Raw genomic sequence first — 12,038 nt, 5'->3', positions numbered from 1 at the left:
AAATTGTGCCCCTTCTGCTGTTTTGCAACCTACTCATTCAGCGGTTCATCTCCTTGTCCACTTATTCAGCAAACGCTACTCGAATGTGCTTATAGTGCAGGCGCTGTTCTGGGGACTGTTACAGCGTGAAATCCTTCTTGTGGAGCGTACACAGCATAAACTGAGCAGAAATTGCTAGCAAGGCTGGCACAACTAACTTGGCTTTTTTTTTTTTTTTAATGTGGGAAGGAAAGGGGATGAGGAGCTTAGGGGTGGGCAGGCTGGGGCACGGGAGACTACATGGAGGAGGCGGGCGACCTTGGAATAAGGCTCAAAAGAGATGAGGCAGCAGACGAGCAGAACTAGAAATGGGAAGAACCGTCCAGACAGGGGGCAGGAGCTGTTAAGACCAGAGGCAGCCTTGTGCCTGGCATGTTGGTGGAATGGCAGTCTAGACTCGTCATGTCTGTCGTTACGTTTCTTTGACTCAGAGGGTAAGGGGTTTTTGAAGGAGAGTTGACACAGCCTTTAAAGGCATTTCCAAACCACCATGTTTGCTGTTGTGTAGGAGGAAAAAGCAGAAGCTAGACCACTTAGGGGGCAGATTGGACAGGTGGTAAGATGTAGTCAGATTCAAGGATTTCGAAGATTGAGCTCAAGACATGGCTGTGTGGACAGGAGGCATGGTGGATAAGGGAGCTGGGTCTCAGGATCCGAGCCTCGGGGCAGGAGGCCGTGAGGTTTTCTGAAATGTGGAGGCCAGGTTGCTCTTAGACCTGCAGTTGGCGATGTCTGTTCCCAGCCCTGGTGGGAGTGTCTGGGGAGAAGCCAGTGTATCCCTTCCCATCTCTCCCTGTAACCTATCCATCGGCTTCTGGCTGGCACCACCTTTCCAGGGACCAAAGGCTTGGTGTGAAACACTACCGAACAATAGGATGTCAGAGCAGGAGAGGGCCTAGGATGGCTGCCCAACCCACATCCTCACTGCTCAAAGGAAGAAGGAGGCTCGGGGGAAGGGCCACCCCCCGCCCCCGCACTGAGCCCACGTTTAGTGCGAGCCGTGGGGCCTGCCCCTCTGACCCTGCTTTCCACTGTCCTCAGGCACCATGGAATGCTACACGGAAGAGAAGGCCAACAAGATTAAGGCGGACTACGAGAAGAGGCTGCGGGAGATGAACCGGGACCTTCAGAAGCTCCAGGCCGCCCAAAAGGAGCATGCCAGGCTGCTCAAGAACCAGTCACGCTACGAAAGAGAGCTGAAGAAGCTACAAGCCGAGGTAGCTGAGATGAAGAAGGCCAAGGTAGGCAGAGGACATGAGGGGTGGGGTCTAGGGCCCTGTGTCGTGTCTTAGGGTCCCTATTCCACGTCGGAAGTCACCACTGCTGTCAAGCGTGCAGCTTTCACTGAGCACACAGCACCTGACTTATCGGGTCCTGCCCCAAGCATGCGCACGCCTTCCTGGCAGCTCATCCCAGAGCTGCGCTCATTGCATGCACCTTGATCAATGCTGCCACTGTGTTAGGAGGCTGGACTAGTAGCTATTAATATTAATATGTTAGTGTTTTGTGTGTGTGTGTTGGTATATTAGCACGATATACCACTATATAGTGGTATATACCACTATAGCTGTACTAACCGTTCCTGTCTGCACAGGGAAGCCTTAAAGCCTCCTGGGTTACGAGCCTCTAGGCGCAGCGACAGCTGGCACCACGGTCAGCTCTTGCTTAGGCGTCTTGCAGGCTAGTCACATTCCCCTCGTGAAAGGCTCAGGGAAGGTAATTCCTGCTACCAGGACGTAGTGCCAGGATGTCTGTCTGCCCTTGATGTTCCGAACTGGTGTGTGTTCTTGGTGGCTCTGGGCTCCCTTTCCTACTTGGCCACGGTCCGCAGGGTCTCTCTTTTGAGGTCATTGGCTCAGGTCTTGAACTTCTGGTATCTGGGTGGTTTTAGCTCCTGCCTGGAGCTTGCAGATCCTTGCTCTGTGTATATTGTCCGTCACACTCGGACCTTCCTGTCCCGGCCTAAGGTCTGGGACTAGACCCCTGACAAAGCTTGGCAAAGGTGCTAGGCCTGAGCCCCTTGGGGACCCGTGGGACAGGAGCCACCAGGAGCTGCGCCCTGACCGCCGGCCTGACTGATGCTGACCAGTGCACACGGGAAAGACAAAGTTAATCAACTTTAGAAGAGATGGATCTGTACCTGGGCAGGCTCTGTCGTCGGGGAGGTCCAGGCCCTCTACCCGCTGAGGAAGAAGTTCCTCCTCCCTGTCTTGCTGTGGTCGAGCCAGCATGGCCCCAAAGAGCTCCCACTGTCCCTGCTACCCCAGGTGGCCCTCATGAAGCAAATGCGTGAGGAGCAGCAGCGGCGACGATTGGTAGAGACCAAGAGGAACCGGGAGATTGCCCAGCTCAAGAAAGAACACCGGAGGCAGGAGGTAAGCTCCTTGGGGCTCTTGGCCTCCCTTCCCTTCCCCACCAAGACCCTCCACCCCCAGTTCCAAATGACAACAGCCATGCTTGGAGCACAGTGCACCTAGTAGAGGGGTAGAGCCATGCTGGCTTCCGTCCCAACCAGAGAAAGGCACGGATTTTCCAAGGTCACCACCAGCAAAGTCAGATGCATGGGGAGCTTCTGCAGGCCCAGAAGTAAAAGCCCAGGAAGACTGGCTAATTCAGATTCCTGCTCGTGGTGGGAGATAAGACCAAGACACTTGTCCTTGTGGGCAGGAATCCCGCACGGCCACCCCTGCTGGAAAGGCAGCTCTCTCGGAGTGTCATTTCGGCTACAGTTTGGCAGTGTGAGAATCACCCGCACAAGAAAATCTTGAGCTTTTGGCTGCCTACCCAGCCTGTCCCCAGCCGTGTCTGGACAGCAAGAGTGTGGTTGGTGGCTGAATGTGACCCAACCCTTCCCCTTCAGTTTCAGATACGGGCCCTGGAATCTCAGAAACGGCAGCAGGAAATAGTTCTGAGGAGGAAAGCCCAGGAGGTGAGTGCTCTCTCTCATCGGGCCAGCTGGCTCTGGTTTCCATGTTACCCGCCTCTGAAGCAGTGCAGGGGGTGGGGGGGGCAAGGCACGGGGAGGGGGGGGTGGACAGACGGACAGGGGATGGGGACGGACGCCCATGCTCCTTGTGGCCTGGATCTCCTTTCGTTCAGTGAGCACAGCCTTGCCAACTCGTAGTAGCCTGTGAAAAATGACTCCTCAACCAGTGAGCTGAGCCTAGAGGGTAGAGTATACACACCCCATCCCCAGGGCTGGTCATTTAAAAAAGACAGAAAAAGCCGGGTGGTGGTGGCACACACTTTAATCCCAGCACTCAGGAGGCAGAGAGACAGGCGGGCAGATCTCTGTGAGTTTGAGGCCAGCCTGGTACAAAGTGGGTTCCAGAACAGCCAGAGCTCTACACAGAGAAACCTGTCTCAAGAAACAAAACAAAAACAAAAGCAACAAGAGAACGGGGTGGGGGGTAGGAAGATGACCCTGTCAGTGAATGACTCACCACATAAGCTTGAGGACCTGGGTGTTACTCCCCAGCACCCTCATTAACATCTGGGCGTGGTGGAGACCGGTGGATCTCGGGGCTTGCTGGCGGCCAGTCCAGATAACTGGAGAGGTCTGGCTTCACTGAGAGACAATGAGTAACAGAGTAATAAAGCAAGACACTCGGCAGCGTCCACCTGTGGCTCCCACACGCTTGGAAACACGTGTGCGTGCACACCCAGATGTGCACATGCATACACACCCATAAAACACGCATCCTTCGAGAAGGTACCAGTGAGAACACAGAGAGTGAGGACAAGCGTCTCGTGTGTTTGTGTTACACTGAAGACGCCTTATCCCTTTGCAGCCCCAAACGCAGGCCTGCACACCGCCAGCCAGGCTTTCCTGAAGCCCCCACCCCCAGCCTTCCTTGCTCACTGGGTCCCCTCCCCTGTCCTCACTTCGCCCAGGTTTCTGCACTGAGGCGCTTGGCAAAGCCCATGTCTGAGCGGGTGGCTGGGCGTGTGGTGTCGAAGCCCCCCAGTTTGGATTCTGGGGCTGAGGTGTCTGCCAGCACAACCTCGTCTGAGGCCGAATCAGGAGCTCGCTCTGTCTCCACCATAGTGCGTCAGTGGAACAGAAAGATTAACCACTTCCTGGGGGACCACCCCTCGCCCACCGTCAACGGCACCCGCCCGGCCAGGTGAGGAGTGTGAGCAGGACCTGTGGGCAGGAAGTGCTCTGGCGCCAGGCTCTGCCTTAGGAGCTCGGTAGACCTCCAGAGGTTCGGAGCCGTCAGCCAAAACCCCTTTCTTTGCCTGCCTCTGTCTCCCAGGAAAAAGTTCCAGAAGAAGGGGGCCAGCCAAAGCTTCAGTAAGGCTGCCAGACTCAAATGGCAGTCCTTGGAACGGAGGATCATCGACATTGTCATGCAGAGGATGACCATTGTCAACCTGGAGGCTGACATGGAGCGGCTCATAAAGGTGGGAGCTCCGCACCTCCTCATTCCCCACGCCCTCCCTCCGCTTTCCACGTGGCTTTCCACGTGTCCAGTCGCTTCCCGCTGCTCCTCTGGTCCCTCACTCTCCCCGTCCCCAACCCTGTGCTCCTCAGGGATGATCCCGGGCAGGTGGGAGGCGCCTGTAGGTGCCGAGAGAGCAGGGCTTGCCTAGGCTGAGGTGCCTCCTCCATCAGTATATCTTCCCTCCCCTGCTCCCCACCCCCACACACAGAAAAGGGAGGAGCTATTCCTCCTACAGGAGGCCCTGCGGAGGAAGCGTGAGCGGCTGCAGGCTGAGAGCCCCGAGGAAGAGAAAGGGCTACAGGAGCTGGCTGAGGAGATCGAAGTGTTGGCAGCCAATATCGACTACATCAACGACAGCATTACCGACTGCCAGGCCACCATCGTGCAGCTGGAGGAAACCAAGGTGCCCACGGGACCCATCCCGGCCGGGTGGGGTGGTAGCAATGAGCGGGCATTGGCAGCCCGTTGTGACGACGACGACGGGGTTTCTGCTTTTTGCTCTCAAAAAGGAGGAGCTGGACTCAACAGATACCTCGGTGGTCATTAGCTCCTGCTCTCTAGCCGAAGCCCGCCTACTGCTAGACAACTTCCTCAAGGCCTCCATCGACAAGGTGAGCCGGCAGCTCCCCCGGAACTGGGCATGCCACCCTGGTGGTGAAGCCCACGGGGTTGGCTCCTTCTCGCCTGCGTCATCCACAGGCTGGGACAAGTGCTGAACCTGCAAGCCTCCAGTTCTGAGGCCATAAAACCAGAGCACTGACGACGCAGAGCGTGTAGCTAGCTGTACAGAATGCTCCCACGTAAGGGGCTTGGTACGCTACACGGCTTCAGTTAAAGGTGCCCAGGCCCATCCACAGCAGGACTGGGCTTGGGTCTGTTGGAGCAGAGGGAGAAATGTGTGTACATTAGGGATCGGGGAGCAGGAAACAAGAATCACATTCCACACACCCCCCGCCCCCTGTGTACTAGATTACCAGGAGTCATTGGGCTGGAGAATGTTTCTTCCTGCCCGTCCCAGGGTCTGAGTCTTGGGTACAGACACCAGCTAGCCATCCCGCCCAACTCTTAGCCAGACCCCAGTGGCTCCTCAGAGTTGCTTTGTGTTTTAGGGGACTATAATAGTGTACTAGGGTCGCCGTGACAAAGCATCACAGACTGGGGAGTCTAGCCGGCACACCAGGGATGCCCCAGGTCCAAGATCCCAGTATCAGCAGGGTGGTTTCTTCTGAAGCCTCTCTCCATGGCCATTGTTTCTTCTCACGTCCTTACGGGATCTTTCTTCTGAGTGGCTTATCGTGATCTTTGTTATAAGGACCCCGGGCATACTGTATTGGGGATCACCCCTATGACCTCATATTATCCTGTCTCCAAGTACAGTCACAGTCTGTGGTAATGGGGGTTGAGACATATGCATTGAATAAGGGGTTGTAAGTCTATCCATAATAGAGTAGTATACACTAGGGTAACCTTCACGTGTGTGTGTGTGTGTGTGTCTGTGTGTGTGTCTGTGTGTGAATATGTGTCTGTGTGTGTTTGTGTCTGTGTATGAATATGTGTCTGTGTGTGTGTGTGTCTGTCTGTGTGTGAATATGTGTCTGTGTGTGTGTGTGTGTCTGTGTGTCTGTTTGTGTCTGTGTCTGTGTGTCTGTCTGTGTCTGTGTAGGTGCCTGAGGGCTACAGCATCAACCACAGGCTACGAAGAGTAAGTCCAGGTCTTGCTCTTGGTACCCAGGGACTGCAGGTAGCACAGAAGGAAGCCCAGATCCGGCTGCTGGAAGGACGGCTAAGACAGACAGACATGACGGGCTCTTCCCAGAACCACCTGCTCCTAGACGCTTTGCGTGAGAAGGCGGAGGCGTACCCTGAGCTGCAGGCCCTCATCTACAATGTGCAGCAGGGTATGCTTTGGTGAGGGGGAGGCCTTCCAGCTCCCACAACACCCTGCCTGAGAATCCCTCCAGAGCCTTGGTCTGACCCTAGTGGAGCACAGCTGGAGAAAGGCTGTGTCCCTTTTCCACATTCTCCCACGGGGTCTCTCAACCACCTTCTTCCCTATCCCCCGTTCCCTCAGAGAATGGCTACGCGAGCACAGACGAGGAGGTCTCAGAGTTCTCTGAGGGAAGGTGAGTTTCCAAGCAGGGAGTCAGTGGCTGCCTCGTGCATGTACCTGGGGGTGGAGGAAGGGTCACCATAGGGCCCCGGGGTTAAGCTTGGATTTGCAGGCTCTCTGGGACCCATCTGGCTAAGCACTAGAGAGACTTAAGATAGTTACAGTTAAACTAGCATGGTCCTAATCTTCCTGGCCTTCTTCCTCAGCTTTTCCCAGTCATTCACCATGAAAGGCTCCACCAGCCACGACGACTTCAAGTTCAAGGTAAGCCCTGCTGGAGATGGGGTTTTGTAGGGCTCACCTCCCCCCTCTCAGCCCGATCCCTATGATCATATTTCCATGCCTCCGGCTCCTATTCAACTTTGTCTGCAGCCGGAATGGAGGCGCCAAGAAGGATGTGGCCTGGGACTAGGGGTGAAGGTGGTGGGGGACTGACCTAGAATTTGCTGTGTAGACCAGGCAGCCCATTCTTTTCACGGTGGGAGAAAGGGCTAGAACTGTTTCTACACCACGCTGTGACGTCACTGTACCCAGATACCTCCGCCTTACAGAACACTCCCTCCCAGCCCGAGCCCCTGGGTCAAAGATCCCTAGTTGTGTTTTCCCGCAGCTATTTGTTTGACCGCATGGAAGTCAACAGTAAGAAAGTTTTCTTGACGGCGAGGGATGCGTGATGGGAAGGAGCCAGTGGCCCGGGGCTTATTAAAGTCAGATGTAGGGAAACTGTAGACTGTGAGCAATGGGTTAGTCCTGGAGTGATCGGAGCAGATCACTCTGGATGGACACTCTGTGGTTTGCATAGTCTAAGTAAGGGCTTCCATCAGCAACTCTCCCTCAGGCCAGGCCGTATCATTTTCCTCAGAATTTACCCGCTTCTCATCATTTCTGGTTTTGTGTACACACACAAACACACACACACACACACACACCCGTATAGATCTTCTCTCTCTCTTGATTTTTCGAGACAGGGTTTCTCTGTATTGCTTTGGAGCTTGTCCTGGAACTCACAGAGATCCGCCTCCTGAGTGCTGGGATTAAAGGCGTGCACCACCAACGCCCAGCTTGAGCTAGATTTCTGCTCTCTGCTATTTATTTATTTATTTATTTATTATTTATTATTTATTTATTTATTTGAGTTAGACTCAGCCTCCCGTGTACCTGCGGTAGCAGGCCTGTGTCCTCAGGCCCGTTCTTATTCCCCCCCCCCATAGTCCATCAGATGGTTGAGGTAGTCTGTAATCTACTCATCCTTCCTTTCCTAGGGTGAGCCTAAGCTGTCTGCCCAAATGAAGGCTGTGTCTGCAGAATGCCTGGGACCCCCTTTGGACAGCTCCACCAAGAACATTACCAAGTCCCTGGCCTCCCTCGTTGAGATCAAAGAGAATGGAGTGGGCTTCTCTATCCGGGACCCCTATTACAGGGACAAGGTCTCACGCACGGTCAGCCTGCCCACCCGGGGCAGCACTTTGTAAGGAGGGGGATCCGGGTACATGGGTCACGGTGGGCAGAAAGTTAGGTCTTGGATTCACTGGACCCTTCTTTTCCAGCCCTCGACAGTCTCGAGGTGGTACGGACACCTCCCCTCTGACCCGGAGAAAGTCTTATGACCGGGGACAGCCCATCAGGTGAGAGAATATGTCCCAGTCCAGTCCTTAGGTGCATGAGTGGCTCTGAGATTCTTCTCCGTTAGCCACCATATATACCTGCTAACACGGCCCTTGATGGCCCCATGGTCATATACTTAAGAGGTTTGGTGGTCTCTGCAGCTAGATGATGAGGCGTCTGGGCTCAGAGTGATCATTGCAGCCTGTGAGAGCCAGGAAAAGATCGTGCTGTAGATCCCAGCCTTTACCAATGCAGATTCCCATAGCACTGGCTTGCAAGTGGCCTTGGTGGACAGGAGTTGTGGAAAGGACACCTGTATACTTGTAGCCTAACAGACTTCCTCTGTGAACTCAGAGAACACACGGAAGTTGCTGTCTGAGGATTATCAATGACAGCTTTCCAAAGAGGGATGAGCAGGCCATCAAGGCCATGACTCTTCCTTAAGGAACTGTCCGTTCTATGGTCCACAGTTCATCCCCTTGAGATGTCCTGAATGCCGAGTTGTTCTTAGTTCGGTTCCTGTGAGGAGCTGACCATGTCTCCTGTGGTGTCTGCATCACCTTGTTTAAACAGACACCATCGACCGACAGTATTGAGCTCAGCCACGACAGCGTAACTCGGGCCCCACTGAAGCTTCTCTAACCTTTTCCAGCTTTCCAGTGTTTAGCAATATCAGAGAGGACCTGTTTCAGAAATCAGAGTCACCGTATAATTGGGATTGGTAGCTGACACTTGTAATCTTAGCAGCCAGGAAGCAGAGGCAGGCGGCCAGTCAAAGCCTTGCCAAGCCAAGGCTACCCTGGTCTATATAGTGTGTTCCAGACCAGACACGCACACGTACATGCACACACATGCATACACCACACACACACGCACACGCACACGCGCGCACACTCACACTTGAGTCATTTAACACTTCCTCTGCTTGATATAAGTCTGCGAATCAGACAGGAAATCATCACCAGGAGCGCTACAAACAAACTTCGGAAGTAGGTAGAACTCCAAATACATCATGAGGGTGTGCTTTTAAGAACAGCATCCAGGCGCTGGAGAGACGATGGCTCCGTGGTTAAGAGCGCTGGCTCTTCTTCCAGGGGACCTGGGTCCAACTCCCAGCTCCCACAGGGCCTCACAACCAGCTGTAACTCCAGTTCTCGGGTGTTTGGTATCCTCTGCTGCCCTCCACAGGCATCGCACCCACATTGTGCACCGATTGTAAATGCAGGCAGAACACACCCACACGCATGAAATAAATGAGTATTTTGAAACACCATCTAGGATTTTGGCTGGGGTCTGTCTTCCTGGGGCTTTATGGTGGTACAGGAGCTGGAAACCCAGTCCTGGGTAGACTCAGTGGATAAGGGTGTGGTCACTGATGACGCTCTCTGTTCTCAATTACCAGATCCACAGACATGGGATTCACACCGCCATCATCACCGCCTACCCGGCCCCGCAATGACCGCAACGTCTTCTCTCGGCTCACCAGCAATCAGAGCCAGGGGTCAGCACTGGACAAGTAAGGGCAGGCCTGAGGAGAGCCAAGCAGGCCTTTAGAGCTGGGAGGGAGCCTGTGGGGGCCGGTCCTCTGAGCTATGAGGCCTTTGAAAGTTTCATCTTTTCTGCACTGACCGAGGGTCTCTCCTTTCCCCCGGAGCATGCTGGGATGCGGGGGAAGGAAAAGAGGAAGTTACCTTACTGGGGTTGGACAGTCAGGGGTGGTAGCTGTGGGCGCAAGCATACCAGAGGGCATCTTCGAGTGTCCCTTCCATCTGCTTCTGCTGTCTTTGCTGTTCTCCGAAGCCCCCTCTTAAACTCCCAGCTACTGTTCTGACTGCAACAGCTTTGCACAAGGCCCCCAGTGATCCCTGACATTGCCCGGTGGACAGAGACCCCTGGGTCATCTCTGTGTGGCAGGCTCACAGTTGCTTCTGGTGTGCTGTAGCTGCTGTGGGGTCATTCTGTTCTCAGCCATCCCTGTATTCAGAAGGCGTTCAGCCTTGCTTCTTCTCAGTCTGCCATTTGAACTGCCAATCAGCCCAAGAATTGTCTGTCTTCCCTGACTTGCATAAGAATGTGCTCCAGAGCCTCTGCCTAGAGAGCCGCCCAGCGTCTGAGCTGCTGACTCTAGCTAAGCCTGGCTGTGGACTTTGCCGTTGGGGAGGGCCTCATCATGCCTGGTTTCGTTTCTGCGAACATCTTCAGTTCTGTAGTTACCCAAAGGGCTCCTTTCTCCCCTCCCCTCCCCTCCCCACCCCACCCCTCAGCCGTGAGGAGCAACAACGATGCCGTGACCTTCAGGGGAGCCCCAGGGTCATAGACTGCTTGGCCTTTGTACCTGATACATGCTCTGCCCACGCTCTCTCAGGGACATCCCCTTCTGGCTCAAAACGATGCTCCCTAGATGCTAAACCCATGAAGGGCACACCCCTCGGGTCAGCACCCTGGATACTGTTCTTCCCCAAACTTACTTTGTCTCAGCTCCCGCTACAGATGCTGTGGACATGCCTGGCCCTCCCATCATAATACACCTTTCCCCAGGGCCAAGCAATTGACTTGACTGGCCACTCTGTTTACTATTTCTTTCTCTGCATGCCCTCCCACCCCCAAGCCCCTTCCCCCGACCAAGACAGAGTTTCTCTGTAGCTTTGGAGCCTGTCCTGGAACTGGCTTTGTAGACCAGGCTGGACTCGAACTCATAAAGATATGCCTGCCTCTGCCTCCCAAGTACCAGGGTTAAAGGCGAGCGCCGCCACCACCCGGCTGCTGTTTATTTCTTTATTTTGTTTTTGAAACTGGGTCTTGACTTGTATCTAGACAAGTCTCAAACCCTTACCCTTCTGCTTCACACTCTAAGTGCTAGGACTACAGGCATGTGCTGCTACATCCATCTTACACTTGTCCTCCGTGAACCCCCCATGGATAGGGGTAGGAGTCTGCCCATCCTAGCCTGGCTTACAGGCTTCCGTCCTATCCAGAGCTTTAGTCTTGGGACCTACGTGCAGCAGAGAGTTAACTTCCAGGCATGGTCTCGGGGAGAGAAAGAACAGCAGGGTGTTCTTGTGTCCTTGGACAGGCTTGAGCATCGCTGGGGTGGTACAGCTGGCCCCAGCTTACGCAGTGGGCCAACCAGAGAGCTTGGAACTAGCAAAGAGCCCTGGAGCCACCTCCCCAAGAGCGGGCTGGCCTCCCACAACTCCTATGGCCCTGCTAGCTGAGAGACCCCCCCCCTGGTCTGCTGCTGGGGGAGGGTGGCTCTCCCAGCTCCCAGGCCGGTCTGTTCCCACCCCAACCGCATCACTCTCCTCGAAGGCCCTCTTCCCCTGCCTCTCTCTGCCTTCCCTGAAGAGAATAACCATCCTCTGACCTCCCTCTGCTGCTGCTGCTGCTGCCGCCATTCCTGCGTGTGTTTTCCTCTCTCCCCTAATCCAGCTAATTTTCTGCCCTTCCCCAGGTCTGATGACAGCGACTCCTCTTTGTCGGAGGTCCTGAGGTACACGTACACACAGAATGTCTCTCGTGTTTGATGCTCTCCTTGCTCTCTCTTCTCTCCTCTTTACTCATGCTACACCAGCCCCTCCTGCCTGTACCCCTGCCCTCAGCATGCGGCCCGTCCCGCCTTTCCTAGCCCCTGCCCCTTCCACATCCATGCCCCCCCCCCATGGTTCCTTCCTCTCATGGTGACCACCATGGGCCTCAGACTATGCCATGCCTGGCTAGAGCTAAGGGCTTGTGGTGGGGAAGGGTGCAGTTGCTTGTGGCTGGCTCTGTTCTCGTCCCCCTCCTGCGGGGAGGGATGCGGAAGCCTGGGTTGGCCTGGAGCTAAAGCAGAGCTTCGC

General features: G+C 54.9%; 1 protein-coding gene across 1 annotated transcript in view; it reads left to right on the top strand.

Annotated features, from left to right (window-relative positions):
* The window catches only part of Kif21b (kinesin family member 21B), a 46,841-nt gene that overhangs the window by 23,535 nt on the left and 11,268 nt on the right, over positions 1–12,038 (top strand). The window contains exons 15-28 of the mRNA XM_051183207.1: positions 1,081–1,280; positions 2,307–2,414; positions 2,900–2,968; positions 3,934–4,166; positions 4,299–4,446; positions 4,696–4,890; positions 4,997–5,098; positions 6,220–6,385; positions 6,559–6,610; positions 6,804–6,861; positions 7,860–8,065; positions 8,145–8,222; positions 9,605–9,718; positions 11,654–11,692. Of these exons, the coding sequence (XP_051039164.1) occupies positions 1,081–1,280; positions 2,307–2,414; positions 2,900–2,968; positions 3,934–4,166; positions 4,299–4,446; positions 4,696–4,890; positions 4,997–5,098; positions 6,220–6,385; positions 6,559–6,610; positions 6,804–6,861; positions 7,860–8,065; positions 8,145–8,222; positions 9,605–9,718; positions 11,654–11,692 (1,768 nt within the window). The remainder of the gene's footprint in view (positions 1–1,080; positions 1,281–2,306; positions 2,415–2,899; positions 2,969–3,933; positions 4,167–4,298; positions 4,447–4,695; positions 4,891–4,996; positions 5,099–6,219; positions 6,386–6,558; positions 6,611–6,803; positions 6,862–7,859; positions 8,066–8,144; positions 8,223–9,604; positions 9,719–11,653; positions 11,693–12,038) is intronic.

The sequence above is a fragment of the Phodopus roborovskii genome, unplaced genomic scaffold (assembly GCF_943737965.1).
Source record: "Phodopus roborovskii unplaced genomic scaffold, PHOROB, whole genome shotgun sequence".
In the NCBI taxonomy this organism is placed as follows: domain Eukaryota; kingdom Metazoa; phylum Chordata; class Mammalia; order Rodentia; family Cricetidae; genus Phodopus; species Phodopus roborovskii.
The sequence above is the reverse complement of the archived record's forward strand: the minus strand, read 5'-3'. Positions and strand labels throughout refer to the sequence as shown.